This window comes from Lycorma delicatula, chromosome 2 (assembly GCF_047948215.1).
Source record: "Lycorma delicatula isolate Av1 chromosome 2, ASM4794821v1, whole genome shotgun sequence".
NCBI classification, from domain to species: domain Eukaryota; kingdom Metazoa; phylum Arthropoda; class Insecta; order Hemiptera; family Fulgoridae; genus Lycorma; species Lycorma delicatula.
Window position 1 is genome coordinate 26,370,378 of NC_134456.1, and position 18,957 is coordinate 26,389,334.

At 29.2% G+C, this 18,957-nt stretch overlaps 1 protein-coding gene across 5 annotated transcripts in view; it reads left to right on the forward strand.

Annotated features, from left to right (window-relative positions):
* The first annotated feature begins 641 nt into the window (after positions 1 to 641).
* Positions 642 to 18,957, forward strand: part of LOC142320582 (uncharacterized) — a 39,941-nt gene continuing 21,625 nt past the window's right edge. The window contains exons 1-4 of one of the 5 annotated variants that reach the window (XM_075358539.1): positions 642 to 692; positions 3,866 to 3,988; positions 10,654 to 10,839; positions 12,392 to 12,556. In XM_075358539.1, coding sequence (XP_075214654.1) covers positions 3,904 to 3,988; positions 10,654 to 10,839; positions 12,392 to 12,556 — 436 coding nt within the window. In that variant the 5' untranslated portion in view covers positions 642 to 692; positions 3,866 to 3,903. Of the gene's footprint in view, positions 693 to 717; positions 867 to 3,865; positions 3,989 to 10,653; positions 10,840 to 12,391; positions 12,557 to 18,957 lie in introns of those variants that run through there. The other 4 variants (XM_075358541.1, XM_075358542.1, XM_075358540.1 and 1 more) reach the window with 4 other exon arrangements.

Below are 18,957 nucleotides of genomic sequence, written 5' to 3' on the forward strand. Positions count from 1 at the left end.
ATCTACAATCTCATGATCATAATTAATATTAATATATACATACACTAATTTAACCGTTTTATAGATGACAAAAATTACAAAATTGTCAAAAACGACAATTACGTTGGTATGAACTGGTTTAAAACATGAAACATATTTATCTACGAAAGTAGTATCGGTAGTCTTAAATATATAATTGTTGGTAAAAATTTGTATCGGTACAAATTATAGAATTAAAGGATGGTAAAATATTACTTATATTAGTACTTAATTAATGCATTATAATTTTGTTCCAACTAGGAATTATGTACAGCAATTAGTATGCTCGTCTTTTCATTACTTGTTATTTATATCTGATTATCGATATGTGTAATCAGAGTAAAAATATTTTTACAATTATTTCTCGGTTGACAGATTTCATTTGGATTAATTAATCAACAGATATAAAAGATTATATTTTTGTATGTCATTTTTGAATGATGTTGAACATCAGTAGCCAGCATTACAGTTATGTTAGATAATGTTAAGAGTTTTAATTAGTATTTTTTTGTCAACTTTGAATTTTTGAAATTTTAAAAATCACTTGAAAAAAATGTAATCCGTTATTAGTAGCTATACCTTTTGATACGTCGTTCCCACTGACAGCACTGTATTTTAGACCACGCCTATTAGCTGGCCGCAGTGAATGTTGGGTCGTTCTTGTGAGTTTATGGGTAATTTCCCAAGATTCTTTCTAATAGATATCGTTCTGTCAAACTGTAATTTTCTTGTTATGTCTGTGTTTTGATGTTAGAATTATCTTTTAAGTGTATAGTTACGACAGTATAATATAATGGTTTTTATTTCATTATATCAGAAAATTCATGGTGAATTTTGTCGCCATTTTGGTAAAAATTCTAATTTTAAGTATAAGGTACAGCATAGGTTAGGAACTCAATGATAACAACCAAGCAGTTGCAAGGCGCAAGTAATACTGCCAAAAAATATAATTCGTTAATCGTTGGGAGTTTTTGAGATTTTTCCTTTATTATTTTAACATTTTTTTTAGTTTTAGGTTAGAATAATAACTGCAATAACCTTAACACAACAAACTTAATTCCTAATGGCCTACAGTATTTGCTGTTAATTCACCGGTGTCATTGATCGTTACTTTTATTTATTTGTTTTACAGATTATCGTTGTAATTTGAGCGATATTGGTTTCATAGCCGTAGCGATTTTTTGTTTACCTATATGGATAATTTTTACGGGCTGCTTTACTTTCAATTGAATGTTAGATAAATTTGTCTCTATTAAATGCTTAGGTGTATGATTTTACTTGATATTGGTTAATGTACTGAACATTCTTTTAATGTAACACTACCGTTTGGAATAAAAATTTCACGCGTTATTTGATCCATTGTTGAAATATTTTTGAGTCGGTGTTTGTCTTAAATTAAACGCTAATTTATGTAAAATATTAATTGCACAAAACTATTAACTTCTGTTGTTACAGTACAAACTTATCCTTTACAGAATTTTCTCGACATTAAATTAGAATCAGATGATATTTGCTTTATTTCTCCATGCCTGATTTTTAAGCCCTGTTTACCAACATTTTAAACTGATTTTGTAGAATGAAAAAAATGACAATTTGTAAATAATGCAAATTATTTGCATTATAGATATTTGGTTGCAGAAGGGTTAGCAAATTAGCAATTTAATAATGCTAAATTGATCAATGTATAATACATTTGGGGAATAAAATGTACTTATTTTAAACACCAAACCTAACAAAATTTAATTAATACAACATTTTAAAACTAACTTCATATGAATTTCATAATCACCTTACAAAGAGCTCTATCAGTCATTCCTAATAGCTGACACAGAGTTCAGCTCTGATAACTATTAATAGCAACCTTGATAGTAAGTTAGTTCATAAAACTAACCTTAACTCCCCACAGCACTTATTGGTTGCTAATTGACTAGATTACTGGTAACATGGAGTGGACTTTGACCTTTCATGAATCACCTGTTTCAAACCTACTTTGTGATATTTTTATACTATACTTTCCTGACTACAAGCCTATTAAGTTAAAACCCTACTTTGTATATATTTTACTTATACACAAAGTGTAGTGCTTTTTTTGTTGTTTGTTCATATGTCTTTGCCCATAAGAGCAACTGAAAACATCACAAAGTTAGTTATAACAACTGTATTTGGTTCAGTTTGTTATTTAAAAAGTTCATTGCTTTAAATAATCATTGCAGATCCATTGGGAACACAAACATAACAAATTTATTTTATTCTCAGTTGTTACTCTACTTAATATAAAATTTTAATTTCTGTAATGAGATAAAACAAATTTTTGTAAATTAAAAAAAAAAAATTCTTTATTTCAGTGTATATTGAATAGGTCAAAATTAATTTAGAATATTTACCAGTTTTAGGCGTAAAGTGCACAGGGTTATTAATTTTTATATTATAAACACTACTTTATCTTTACAGTTAAAAAAAATGAATGAATGTGCCAATTCAGTCAGGCACAATTTACCCTGTACTATATTAGATGTGTACGGTTGATCAAGCTAAGGTGTCTTATTGTTGGTATTTTCCATTTGTTTAATTTAAAAAATATTTACTCCTATTCATTTTTCCTTTTCATATAACCTTTATAAATTAGAATTATTGGAATGATAGCTTTTTTAAAAATATTTTACCCATTATCAAATAGGATACTATCAAGCTACTTGGGTAATTTTATAAAGTACCCATGGGTCTAATATCAGGACTACAATTGCTGTTATTATCAGTAATAATTGCTGGTCTTTAGAATGTATGTATATATATATATATATATATAAATGTTTAAAATGTTTTCTAATTTCATAATTGTGAATTAATTTTGGTGTATTTTGGCTATCACTTTAAAGTTGGGGAGAAATGTCTTTGTCCCTTAAGTTTTATAATTATAGATGCTGCCATGTTTTATTTTCTGTGAAGAGTGAAACTGATTGTTTTTTTGGATGGCCTTGATAAGTTTTTTTTTTGCAGAAGAGTAGTTTTTTCATCATCATTGTTGTAGTTACATTCTATGGATTAAGATATTGATTGTAGTAGGATTAGGAGGCTTTCCCTGATTGGCACTAAAGCTACTAGTTGGCTAGTTTGTGCAGTCATTATATAGGAAACTAGATTCCATAGACAGTTGCATAGGAAGAGTCACCATGTCCATAGCTTCAATAAAGATTTAAGCGCAGGTGTTACTGATGGAACCAGGGTGGTAGCCAGCACATTTGCTGTCATATCTCCTAGGAAATGAGTAGGTGGAACGAGGTACTGCCTCTGTTTCCATCAGTTACATTATTTCCGAGGTCCATCAATACAGTAAGCAAAAACTAATAAAAATACGTCTAGTTAGCTGCATTACTGATCAAGTTATATGAATAATCTCTAAAAGTCCTAGCTGGAAATTGTTGGATGAAGATTCTTTTTCAGGGCCTCTGCATTGTTGAAGTTAGATGTAGATCTGTCTTTGAAATGGCTAAGATAATTTGTTATGTATATAATATTGGGATGTGTACTAGTTGTTATGTTGATGTGGTTACCAATGTATTGAAAAGGCATGTTAATTATCATTTCACTTATTTAACTTTTAGCCCTTTTGAGTTGGCTATGTTGCATCCCTTTATACTTCTTTTGAATTTTTCTACAGATGATTTTGACCAAATATGTAGTTATTTATTTTGTTCTTGAATTACAGACCTAGAAAAACTTCTGGACTTTGGAATGTTCAGAAAAACTATATAAATTTATTTCACAGCATTAAGAATTATTTGTTTCCTTATAAAGTGGTATTTTTGAGAAATGTACATTGTATATAATTTTATTACTTTCTGTGCAGAAAACAATTTTCCTGATTGATCAGTGACAGATTGTCTGATGGAGAATTCAGATTCATCTTGTGTAGATGATCCAGGAAGTATATTTCTGGAAACTATATCAGTTGATGGAAGCTCTGTAACTTGTGAGTATATAAACTATATCTTGAAAAAAATACTTTGAAGATTTTGTTTTGTTACAATCATCAACATATACTATTGGTGGTTATTTTTAATTTGCAGATGCAGATCATTAGAAACTAATTTTCACAATAAATATATAAATGTGCAAAAAAGTTTTTATTTTGTAACTTATAATAATGTCAAAATTGTAGTATTATAAATTTTATTAACTATTATAACACTTAATATAATTAATTATTCTAAATATATTAGTATACATTAATAATATATATATTTATTTTTTTTCTTCTTCTTAAGTCACTACTTATAAGACCCATATTCTTCTGTACCAGTATACTGTATTTTTTATAAACAAAAACCATCCTGCACAACCCAATTGCAGAATTAACAAAGTAAATGAATGATACTTACCTTATTTTCTTTTCTTTATTCCAATAGCACTTTTGCAGGATCTCGCATCATCAGTTGTATATAAATGATATAAAATTACATATCAAAGCATAACAATTTTTTTAGATAAAAATTAAAAGATTAAAATTAAAATTACTGTCATATATAGAAAACGTGAAATCAATTAAATTAAATAATTATAAAATTTATTCCCTGTAACCTGGTCAACCAGTGTTACATTATTGAGTGGATTTAAAATCGTTTATATAAATTCTGATTATATCTATTTTTATCTAAAAACATCCTGCCATCTGTCGCTGCGTTTATAATAGTGTTATCTTCATACTCTGTCTGAAAGTTGATAAAGTTGGAAATTCTTTTGTACATAATATACATAAAATCTCTCCAAAATGTCCAAACTGTTATTATTATTATTATTATTTAAATTAAATTTCTCGACTTCCACTATTTCTAAATTTATCTGAATGTTAGATACAGAATTTTTGTTATTAATAAGGTGGTCAGCAACATCAGATAAACCCAATTTACCATTTTTATAATTTCTAATGTGTTCTAAAAAATCTAGTTTTAAAAGACATATTAGTTTTACCTGTGTATATATATATGTAGTCATAATCATTACATTTTATTTTATAAATTCTGCATGAATTACATAAGTCAGTTGGATTGTTATTTTTTAAATATTTTATTATATGATTGTCTTGTATGCCGGTTTAAATTTACTTTTATCATAAATAGTAGTTATATTTTTAACTACATTATCAGTGTATAAATATTTTAAATATACATTGTCAATTTTTTGTGTATCATTTATAGATATAAGAGTTGTGGTATTATTAATTTTTGAAATTTGTTTTTTGCATATTTCAAGAGACATTATAACCATTATGTTAAGCAATTTGTTTTATAATATCTATTTCTTTGTTTAATTTACTTTTATTTTTATTATATTTCGTGTAATTAATTTCTCTGTTAACCATTGTGTATATGTAATAATTTTGTGTGACCACATGATTTGAATTTCTATGTATTGTGGTTTTATTGGTTGTGGGTTTCCTATACACTGACATTATAAATTGATTATTTTTGTTAATTTTGATACTAACATCTAGAAAATTTATTTCTCTCTTTATGTCAATTTCAAAAGTAAATTTCCAGCTATTATAATATGAATTAATTTTATTCAGAATTATTAAATGTTCATTGTGTATACTGGGATTATAAAATAGAAAAACATCATCAACATACGTAGTCCATAACAGGATATCATGTGTATGAATAATGCCATAAATAATTTTACCTTCAAAATCCTGTAAATAAATTGTGGACATGATAGCTGATAATGGAAAACCCATTGGTAAAGTATTTTCCTGAATATAATATTTATCATTAAGTTTAAAGTAATTTTGTTTTCAAATATTTCTAACAATAGTAATAATATTATCAATAAACAACTGGTCTTCACTATTGTATATTAATTTGTTTTTTATTATTTGAACTGTTTTATCTGTGGGTATGCAATGATATATATTACTAATATCGTAACTTACCATCCTAGTTTTTCTCAAATTGTTAAATCTTTAAATTTATTTATAATTTCAAATTCGGTTTTTATGTTGTATTTATAATCCAAATTCATTTTTACCCTGAGTATTTTATCTATTGTCTTTGATATAATATATGATGGAGCAGTTGTGAAATCTATCAAAGTTTGCATAGGTATACCAGGTTTATGTATTTTTGGGAGTGCTGTTAATTTTGATGCACTTGGTTCAAATGGGTATAATCTAGAATGATATTATAAGCTATTTTTATAATTAAGAATCTTATATATTTTTTATTAAACTTTTAGTTATGTTTAGAAATTTATTAGTGGGGTCATTTATTTCTTTGAAATTATTTTGTAATACATACTGTTTTTGTAATACATACTGTTTATGGAGGTAGAAGAATTTTGTTATTTGGGAAGTAAAATTACTAAAGATGGACGAAGCAGGAGCGATATAAAATGCCGAATAGCACAAGCTAAACGAGCCTTCAGTAAGAAATATAATTTGTTTACATCAAAAATGAATTTAAATGTCAGGAAAAGATTTTTGAAAGTGTATGTTTGGAGTGTCGCTTTATATGGAAGTGAAACTTGGACGATCGGAGTATCTGAGAAGAAAAGATTAGAAGCTTTTGAAATGTGGTGCTATAGGAGAATGTTAAAAATCAGATGGGTGGATAAAGTGACAAATGAAGAGGTATTGCAGCAAATAGATGAAGAAAGTAGCATTTGGAAAAATATAGTTAAAAGAAGAAACAGACTTATAGGCCACATACTAAGGCATCCTGGAATAGTCTCTTTAATATTGGAAGGACAGGTAGAAGGGAAAAATTGTGTAGGCAGGCCACGTTTGGAGTATGTAAAACAAATTGTTGGGGATGTAGGATGTAGAGGGTATACTGAAATGAAACGACTAGCACTAGATAGGGAATCTTGGAGAGCTGCATCAAACCAGTCAAATGACTGAAGACAAAAAAAAAAAAAAAATACTGTTTCATCAGATTATTATATTTTTTGGTATACATATACATGGTATACATATTTATGATAAAAGTAAATTTAAATCACCGTACAAGACAAACAGTCATATAATAAAATATTTAAAAAATAACTATCACCCTGACTTATATATAATTTATGCGGAATTTATAAAATAAAATCAAGATTGTGATCATATATATATATATGTGTAAAACTAAAAGATGTTTTAAAACTAGATTTTTAGAACACATTAGAAATTATAAAAATGGTAAATTGGGTTTATCTAATGTTGCTGACCACCTTATTAAGAACAGACATTCTGTATTTGATATTCAGACAAATTTGAAAATAGTGGAAGTTGAAAATTTTAATTAAAATAATAATAGTAAAAGTTTGGACATTTTGGAGAGATTTTATGTAAATAAGTACAAAAGAATTTCCAACTATCAACTTTCATACAGAGTATGAAGATGACAATATTATAAAAGCAGCAACAGATGGCAGGACATTTTTACATAAAAGTAGATGTAATCAGAATGTATATTTTAAATCCACTCAATAATGTAACATACATTGGCTGGCCAGGTTACACGGTATAAATCTTATAAATATTTTATTTAATTGATTTTATGTTTTCTATATATGACAGTAAATTAAATTTTAATCTTTTAATTTTTTCTAAAAAAATTGTTATGCTTTGATATGTAATTTTATATCATTTATATACAACTGATGATGCGGGATCCTGCAAAAGTGCTATTGGAATAAAGAAAATAAAATAAGGTAAGTATCATTCATTTACTTTGTAATTCTGTATTTGGGTTGTTCAAGTTTGTTTTTGATTATAAAAAATAATATATATATTATATTTATATATATTTTATTATATGTATATATATAATATTACATTTTTATAATTAATGTTATTAACAATTAAAAATTAAAGTCATCTATCGTGCAAAAATCAAATGACTTGTGATTGTTTACAGGAGACACTCTGGGAGTAAAAATTACACTGGTATACAAAATTTGATTTATTTTTTGTCCTAGAAATAAAAATGGGTGAATCTATTAGCATTTTTCACGCTGAATTCAAATATGGTTTCCGACATCATTTAAGGATTTTAAGAGACAACTATTTTAATTTTACAATATTGCATATTTAAAATGCATTCTTAGTATAATATAATGTCACCTAAAAAGTAGTGATATTTGATTTTCTTCATATTTTGCATCATGAACACTCTCTTTAGGGTCTAACAATAGTCAGCTAGCACGCTTGGACCCCACTTACCTTGATACTGCTTTCCCATATCTGAAATATCCTGATTGACCGTTCACCATTTTTGTAGCTGATTGTTCCTAGATTTGGTGAGAAGAAATCCAAGAAGTGAATCCTCAGTGATATATTGCATACCATGATTTTATTAGTTTTAAAAGATCATCCACTATTTCTTTGTAATTTTTGGATTTATGGAAACGGATTTACGGATTATGGTTTCCTAAGAGGTTCTGGTAAATTCGGTTAAAAGACTCCCATGTAGCTTTCTCCACCTCATTTAATGTACTATTGAAGTTGTCATCTTAAAATAATTCTCTAATTTGAGGTCCTACAAAGATTCCCTCTAAGTTTTGCTTCACTGATCTTTGGAAACTTATTTTTTAAGTAAGCGAATCCAAGCCCACCTTGATACATTGCTTTCATGAAGTTTTTCATAAGCTCCAGCTTTACGTGGAGTGTAGGTAAATAATCTTTTTTAGAATTAACAAGCGGTGCTTTGACAATATTATTCTTTCCTGGATTAATGCTGTTCAGTTTCACCACTCTTTCTGTTCGTAATGATTTTTTTGTTGTCTGCTATTCCACTCGCAAAGAAAACAAAAGTATTTGTTGAAACTAAGTTGAAGACCTACTAACAGAGCAGTTATTTTCAAGTCACTACAGATATTCCTTTGAAATTCTTCATACTTTATGTTATCTAGCAGAAGTTTTTCATGTTCATGTAAGTTTATTTCAGAGCCGTAGGTAGCGTAAGCTGATGGCACTGATGGAAATTCATTCCCGGTGTGCAGAAGCACAGCTTTCAGATTAGTGTTAGACAAATCAATAAACAAATGCCATTCATCTGTTTTGTACTCATGATCAAGTGATTCCGTTACAGACAAAATATTATTACGAAAAACAAGTACATCTTCAAGTACAAAGAAATTCTTGAAGTCATTATGCCTCTTTCTGAAAACACATACTTTTATTTTGTGGTGGAGGAGGAGGTTCCATCCTTTTAATCATGAGCTTAAAAGTTCTCCATCCTTTTTTGATAAAATCAGATTTTGTACAGGGTCATTGAGGTTCCCTTGTATTAATGAATGTGGTTCACCAGATGAACACAAAGCTTCATAGGTTGGATCAACCCTTACATCTTCATTATCCTCTGCCAAATCTTTGTGTTGTTGATCATCACTAAGTATGATATTTTCTGGTGGATTAGGCACAGGCAGTTCTTCATTGTGAGACTCAGACAAATAGATTTTCTATGTGGTTATATACTTATAATAAAGAAAAAGAATGTAAAAATAATTTGTTTCATGATTTTTCATTTTAAAGTAATCATTATTGTTTAATTTGCTAAATTTTTAACAGTTATTCAGTGTAGCTACTCCATATGATTCTTTTTTTTAAAAACTTCTGAAATTCACAATGTAATAAAGATTATACTTCGTATTTTTATAATAAAGATAATATATATTATGTTATAGTAAAGTATAGGGATTATATAATTACTGTAAGTATAAAATTAAACATTCTTAAACATAAACATACAAAAGAAATACGTCATTTATTTAGATAGTTTTTTAATGGCATGAAAACCTTCTTAAATAACAGTTGTATTTTCTTTTGACTCATTTTTAACTTTCTGTTGTAGTTTGCAGTAAAAAAAAACTTTCTTATTGTAAAATATTCCTGTATGTGTGCAGTTTATAGGTATTCTTCATTTGGCATTTAACATTCAACTGGATTTAGAAAAGTTAGTATGTTACTATTTATTCAGTTCATTCATTATATCCATGTATGATTGTATTCTCTAGTTATGTCTAATGTTGTTTCACGTTTTTATTTGCTGGAAATTTGTTAGAAAAAATTTTTTCTAACATTGTTAGAAAAAAGTCAAGATGTCTGAAAATAAACTAAAACAATTATTTATACACTCTAAAGCTGATTCAGTGATTAAAGAGATTTTTATTTTCATTTAGGAAGTGTACTGCATGTTTTTTGTCATTGAATATGGTTCAGCAAATTTATTCTGAAGCAAATCAAAGTGTTGTCCCCAGTGTCAGTTTGATTAGCTTATCATTTGATTCTCCTCAGAAAAAATTCCATTTGGGTTACAGAATTTAGATGATTTTATGCATGTTTCCATCAAGGTCTAGCTCATAAAATTTACTTTTTCTTGCATAATTTAAAAGCTTGATTTATATAGATATTGCCCTTTTTTTTAGTGTCAAGACAAAAAGTAAGGTTATAACAATAATAAATAAATACAATTCCAAGTCTCAACTAGCTGGCAGCCCTTCAGATGTTAATTAATAATTACAGTAGTCATAACTAGCACGGCTAGTCATGTCCTTAGGCATCCTCTGTCTTAATCAGCTGTTGGTCGTAACAATTCATTTCTGTCTTGAGATTATTTATCTTTTAGATGTGAATGCATTATATTTTTGTTCTAGTGTGTAAAGAAGTTGAAGGAGATAAAGTTGAATTAGAAGTGGATAATACAGTTTTGGCATCTGCCTTACAAGATGAGTCGACTGAAAGTTATGTCCCACTCGCCCAGTATCCAGTTCCTGTTGCTCTCATTACTCTTGCTGATGGTATGCAAGCCCTTGTTGCTCCAGAAAGCTTTCTTGACAAAAGTAAGTGCCAGTTACTTGTTTTTCTTTTGAGATTATACTTCCTTTATGTGATAGTTCGGAAGATGGGATACAGTTAATTGGTCTCTCAGTTAATTTATTCATATTTACTCCTCGCATGTTAATAAAGTATCTAGACATGTTATTGATGTAATTTTGTTAACATGTGAAAATAATGTGGAGACCAGTTTTATTTAGCTGAAATTCATTTCACTATTGTACTGTGTGTTTGTTACTGTACATATATTTTTTTATATTAATTTCTTTGAAATATTTTCATGTAAATGAAGTAAATGTGTATTAGTAAAACAATACTTTCTGTTCACTAATGTTTTAAATGGAATTGTGTAAAGCGTGTAAATACTGCGTTTTTTAAAACACAAATTCAGTGAACAACAGCTATTAAACTCACAGAAGTACAAAGTAGTCATTGAAGACAGCAGTGGAAAATGTTATCAAAGCAGTATGATAATGTTGCTCTGCAAAGAGTTACAGAAAGTTGCATTTGAACACTTGATTACCTCTTGTTCTCTTGGAGAAGTAGACATAGCCTTATTAATGTATGTCTAAGGGTTATTGAAGATGAGTATAGTAATTGGATTTGTATCTTGCTTTATGTCTTTTTTTTATCTCTGGAAAGGCTATGGGCAACTCAATGTGTGTCCCTGTGGATTAAATATATTGTTACCATAATTATGTAAAATTACAAAACAATTTTATTTAATAATGCAATATTTATGACTGAACTATTGGAGAAGTAGGCATAATCTAACAGGTTGTGTAATTTTGTAATTTAATCCCTATCTTGTTTAGTGTCATTATATGTTTCATAAAAGCTTTCAAGCAAATCTGCGTAATCTAAAGACTTACATGAAAAGTATTAAAAATTTGATCTAGTAGTAAGTTTCATATCAGCATGTTAGACATTTTTAGTATCTGTGTAGAGAAGAGACAGATTTGAGGTACACTCATTTACAAGAAAAATCTGAGTTGTCAGTAAACTTAATATATTCTTCAGATGTTTACTGCCTGTATAAAAATTCTGTGACTTTTGTGTTATGGGTGCATCTTGCTATTCACCACTTGTTTTGGTAAAAAAAAAAATTAGTAAATATAAGTATGTGACAGCCAATCATTTATCTTTGGCTGGTTCAATGAGCTAGATTACGGCTATTGAGGAATTTTTGCGCATGGTAAGGTGAAAGTGTTGATTGTGAGCAAAGTGGCTAACTTTCATCTCACTGAGCAGCCCTTTCTTGGATTGATTCATATCTTTCACCTTACTTTATTTTGTTCTTCCTTTCCTCCATGTGTATGAATTACATGTGGCTTTTCAGTTTGCTGCATTTGTGATAGCACATTGGCATTTTCTGTTTTGTTATATGACAGTCACAGTTTAGCTGCTCTACCTCTGTCCTTATCTTGGACTCTTGCTTCTTATTTTGGATATTACAAAAAACATGACGTAAATTAAATATCAGGTTTTCTGTGATTACTATTAATGTAGGTTAAGATAACCCTAATTATGCTAAAATAATTTTTTTTTTTTTTATAGATACAATAGATCTAACCAATGTAACCATGGTGCATGTAGAACAGGATACAGAGCAAGAACAGACTGAAGTTATTGAAAGTATTGAAGCTCCTCCTGTTGCTGTAGAAGCAAATATAATTCAATTAGAAAATGGAAGATTTGCATATATACATGACCAACCGCAAGGTAAATAACTTTACTTCCTTTATAATTTTATAAATAGTTAATTCTTTAACACTTTCCATATGGCTGTGAAATTACAAATGCTTGTTAAAAATTCAGCCTATAAAAATTTATGAAAAAGATCTGAAAATTGCATCATGAAATTTTTGGCTGAAACATTGAACATGCACGTATAATACCATAAAAATTACATTTTGCTTGATAAAAATTTCAAACCAGTTTCTTGATAATTGAAGGTTAGTTATCATTGAATTTTGAGGTATAAAATTACGATAATAAAAAAAAATTTCTAGAGATATTTATAGCTGTTACTCATGAAAGACCATTACTGAGTGCCACAGAATTAAAACATAGAATCTTTTTATGCAATTTCAAATGAGTTTTTCAGTCACTGCAAAACTCCATAATAAAAATTGTATGATTTGAAAAATTAACAGAAAACTTATTTTAAAAAAATTTAATAAAAATCATAATGTTATGTAATGTAATATTCCAACTTGTTTCCAAAGGACAATAATTTAATGAAATATTATGGGTTGGATCTTCATATATTTAAATATATAATTGCATCTTTTTTTCACAAATGTCAAATGGTAATTGACGGATGATGCAAAAAATGAAGTAAAAGTAGCAGAATTTCTCTTCATGGTTTCCCTTTTTCAAAGTAAGAGTATATAGTTAAATCTATACTCCTACTTTGACATGTGTACTAGGTATTGTTAAACTTAAAGTAAGTGACAAATTTTTTTCTTGCATTAGATTCTTTCTGTTAAATAAATAACCTCATCTGCAGAACTTGATTCTATCACCTAATAAATAAACTCTCATTTTGGTTCCCTGCTAATTGAAGAAAAATTCCTTATCAACAGCAAAATCATTTTTATTTATCGGCTTGGTACCTTATCCTTCAGCATTAATTTCACCTACGGTAATTTTATCCTTACCTTGACCCTTAACAGTTAGTTCTCCCAATAGCTTCTCACAACTGGATTCATTGTTGTCACATTTTAACAATTCTTTAATATTTTCAGCATTGACATTTTCAGAATGCCATTTGTTATCAAATAAACTGTGATAACTTCAGTTGAATGAAAATCATTGTTGAATTCTGTAAAGAAAAATTTCAGAATTTACCCAATCTAATAGGTTAACAGTACATTAATTAATAAAATTATACATTAATTTTATAAATTATGTAAAAAAATAATAAAATTTTCGTAAAATGCTTTCATAAGTTTCATTCTCTATGATTAAATATCTTTAAAAAAATGGCTCTAATAAGCCACAAATTGGTTACTTTGCCCTTGGATAATCTCCCCCAGTACATTAAACATTTATGGAGAAATGTTAATATTTTTTTGTTTTATAAACTTAATATATAATAAAAGAATTGGAGAATCAAATACATTTTATAGTGTTGGCACAGTTTCAGTGATATTACACCTTAGTTTATACTGCATTTGAGATACTATACTTGTCTTATGACAGCTTGTAAATAAGATAATAAACTTCTTTGATCACAGTTAGTTCTTCTGTGTTGATTGTCCCTTTACTTTTACCCTTCTCCTAAGAACAACTATTGGGAATAATATCAACCGCCGTGCCAGTTCCTCATTGAAATCATGCTGGTATCCTCTAGTAGTCAGTGAGGCATCCATTTGTTTACTAGAGATCAGCAGGTTGGATAACTGTGCCTAGATAATTGTCCAGTGACTCATGTTTCCTAACTGGAGGTTGCATGAAAATACTAATAAATCTAGAAAACTAAATCCCTATTGAGTAAAGCTCACTTCCTGAATCTGAATCTAACCCTCTTAAATGCACATATATGATAACAGATGGAAGACTGTTTTGATTCTCATTGATACTATCATCAACTGTTATAAAGAGTATCAAGGATGAAGTGTAGAAGTGTATGGGATCCAGCCCAAGAGTTTTGGATCAGGTCATTACTTCTTTCTCTCCCTAGAAGCATTCAAAAAGGATAATTAATCATCATTAACTAAAGAGAATTGTGAAAAAATACCGGTACCTGTCTGTCAGCTAATACTCAGTCAACAGTTGAATTTTAATTGAAAAAAAAGTTATATATTCTGTTATTCATTATAATATACCTAATGTAAACAGATCTTTTATATTTTCTGAAAAAATCGAGTCTTAATTTAAGACACCATAATTGCATGATTGTGGTTTAAAATTAGAAAGTTGAGAAGTTGTCATGGATATGTGATGACTCAAACCAGTTTGTGTTCTCTGCCATTGCCAAAAGACGATACATCACATACTTGTGAACTGTGTCTGTTAAGTGATTTTGTGTCGGAAATTTAAATTTGAGTCTAACATCAGAAATATCTTGGGAAACAGTGAGATGATAAATTAAATGCTTTCTGTTTTCTAAGGGCCGTTCTTTTATACTCAGACTTAGAGTTTTCTATAGTATGTTTCAGCTCTTTATAGAATTTGGTGTATGGCGAGTGATGAATTTATTGTTTTAATTTAGATTATTAATGTAATGTCTCATTACGGTTTTATTTTCCATTTAGCACATATCCTAGGTGTTTTCAATTTATGTTGTTGGGTTTTAGTTTTTAATTAAATTAAATTTTTAATTATTTACTATATAGATATCGTGTCTGGGCACTGATAACTATACTTTGTTGTGCACTTAGGGAAGAAAACTAACTCAAAGTAAATTCTTTTGTATTTATATTTATTAACTATAAAATTTCCTTGACCAGAAAGCCATTATTGTTAAAAAATGGTAACCTTGCAAACTAATTTTTTTCTAATGTTTTTCCTCTATTTTTTAAATGGAAGCTGGTATCACAAATGAAATAAGATCAAATAAGACAGAATACCTATGTTTGAAAATTTGTTATTTAACTTCTTAAATTTAATTTGTTAATTATAATTTAAAATTTTTTGTAGTAGGTGGGATTTTGTAACCAACTTCATTTAACATTAGCACACATTTTCAAAATCAGGATATAAAAATACACGAGCCTAATTACTGTGTACAGATTAAGATTACACAGTCAGAAACTACATGAACCTGTTCTACAGTAGTTGTTGTATTAAGAATGTGGCTTGGCAAAATTGAATATTGTTTACAGTTTGAGAAACAATTGTGTATGCAATTTTAAACAATACAATTATACAATTTTATTTCATATAATAATAATTATATTATATTATATTATAATATATATATATATATATGTATATAATAGTTTATGTAATGTAAACCATCAAAACACAATAACTAGGTAAGTTAAACTTACCAATTAATTTTCAATAACCACTTGGAAAAGCACAGGTCGACCATCACTTAACAGTAGAAGTTCTGGAGGATGTGAAAGAACATTTGACTCCCTCACCCAGAAAATAGCTCAGGAAGTTATCTTCACAGGTTGAGTTTTCACTATCTACATCTTTCAGGACTGCTAAAAAATTACAATTGCGTGCTTATCGCATTGGTATTATTCAAGAGCTGAAAGAAGTAGACCACAGAAAAAATTTACTGCATTTTTGGTTTCTTTCTCTTGTTAATGACAATGGTATTAAACTTTTGCATTTTGTTTATTTCACTGATGAGGCATGGTTTCACTTGGATGTTATATTAACAGCTAAAATTGCCAAATATGGAGTACTGAAAGTCCTAACGCATTTCAAGAAAGACTATTACATACACATAAAATTAAGTAAAGTATTAACATAAAGTATTTTATTAACATTAATATTTTTGTGATAAATTCCCATCATCAAACAAAGGGGTTGCATCCTTTTTAAAACACCTTTATAATAATACACTTTGGTCTAGTGTACAGTTTCTAAATAAAATATGAATATTTCTAACTTTTCTTTGTTTTGTTAAACCATCTTATACCATTTTTTCAGAATTAAATTCTCTACAAGTTTTGTTTAAAAGTTTATGTGGTTATTACCCATTTAACAAAGCTATTGTATTTCAGACATAAAAACTATCTTTTTTACTCCAATTTATTGGTTTTCATCCCAGATTTCTCAAAAACTACTGCATCTACGATTCTGGAATCTATTTTGTTCAATTTTTCAAGTCAAAAACCATAAGAAATCACTAATTCTGTCCCTTAATTAAGTCCTAAAAAATTCAGCATGACCTCATTTCACCAGGGTAGCTGAAATCCGAGCAAAATTTTTCATTAGTCTGACTCACAAACAAAGCATTTTAGGACATATGTTTGTATGTACTTTTTCCATTATTTTCATGAGTAGAATAGGTTATGAAAGGCCCGGGAGAACTTTGTGATACACCTGTGTATATGTGTATATATATATATATATATATATATATATATATATATATATACACATATACACATATATATATATATATGTACATACAGTTTTTCAAATATTTTTCTTCCACGTATTGATTAATAATAAGCAGTTATAAAATTATAAAAATAAAAACCACCAAATACAGTACATTAAAAGTAAGAGACACTTACCAACTGTACCTTACCTTAACTTACCTATCCAGCCATTTGAATTGAAGTCAGTTCATTGTCTGTTATCAGCCATACTAACATCTGTACTCAACATTCCATCATCTCTTCCAACTCCATCTCCTCACCAGAATTTAGGTCTTCCCAAAGGACGTGTACCATGGGATTTCCTTTATAAACTTCTCTAATGGTGTCTTCTCTACGTCGTAGTACATGCCCGAGCCATTGTATCCTTCTGATCTTTATTACCACCATCACATCCATTTCACTATACATTCCTCTTATCTCTGAATTTTTCCTCCTCCTGAAGTTACCACCTTCTTGCACTCCCCCCAAGGCATGCTCAGAGTCCACATCTCTGCCCCACACACCAAAACTGGTCGAACAGTTGTCTTGAACATTTAAGTTTATTAGTCCTTGATAGTAACCTAGAGTTCAAAACTTTACCTAATATATAAAAAAAATCTGTAAGCACTCTTAATACATTCCCATATCTCTTCCTCCCTGTTATTATTCCAATTAACTATGCTTCCCAATTATTTGAAAGATTGTATTTTCTTTATTGTCATGTTCTGAAGCTTAACAGAATCATCAGTACCTCCTTCTCCCCTAGCTCTCACAATTTACTCTAACTTCTTCAGATAAACCTGCAGTTCAACTTTTCGTGCCTTCCCCATCAGGATTCCAACTAACTTCTCAGTCTCCTCCTCACCCTCTCCCATAATCACCACATCATCTATAAATGCTGAAATCCTCTCTATCACACCAGTACACACCCCTGTACTTGTTCCCACAGCCTTCCTTATTGCCTTTTCCAGTGTCAGATTAAAGAGGGTGGGAGAAATACAATCCCAAACTAGAGCTTGACTCCAGTTTCCATCTCAAAAACAGTCTGTTTCTTTCCCATCCTTCCATTAATTCACAATCTGACAAGACTACAATTAACTTATTTGATATTCCTGCTTTCTCCATAATCTCAAAAAGCTTTCCTGTATCTACACTGTTGTATGTTTTCATGAAATACACAAACACATAGCAGGTCTTCTTATTATATTCCCAGATTTTCTCAATCATCTATCTGAGCACAATTTTCTGATCCACTGTAGACCTGTTTGCATGGAAACTTGCCTGATGTACTAGGTTTATTTAATGTAAGGGAGCTATTTCTGCAACAGCAGTTCAGAGAACACCTTATATGAACTGCAAATCCATTAATTCCCATTAGTGATATTCCTCTGTAATTCCTGCTTTCTGACTTCTTTCCTTTCTTGTGTATTTGGCATATTATAGATTTTCTTCACTTTTGGGGCACATTCTCTTCCCTCCACGCCTTGAAAATCATCCTATGTACAGATCTACACTGCCATATTTTTGTAATTCTGCTCTTATTTATCAGTTCCTGGTGCCTTGTTATTTTGAATCCTTTTAAGTTCACCACTATGTCTTCTTATTGGTTCTTCTACTAGAGGTTGAGGTCCCTCAAATATCATTCTTCTATCCTTTTTTTCTTCTTGCACAGGATTACTGAGTAGCTCCTGGAACTAATTTCTCCATAAGTTGAGGTCCACCCCTCATCAATCACCAGCTTGTGCCTCTTGTTCTCCGTGATCCCTATTCGCGGTATATAGCCTTTCATAAAGAATATTACAGCTCTATAAAAGATGTGACTGTTATTCTTGTTCCTATTCTCTTCTGTTTTATCCACCTATTCATTTATAAATTATTTTTTTTTTTCATTTATTACTTTTAATTCTTCTAACCCTTATTTGCCAACTCTATCTACTTGATTTCCTTCCTTTTCTTAACTGCTTCCCCACATTTCTCATTGAACCACACCTTTTTCTGTTTCTGAGTCTCAGTCACTTTTAAGTGACACTCAGCAGCTTCTAATATATCATCCATTAAACTTTTTCAGTG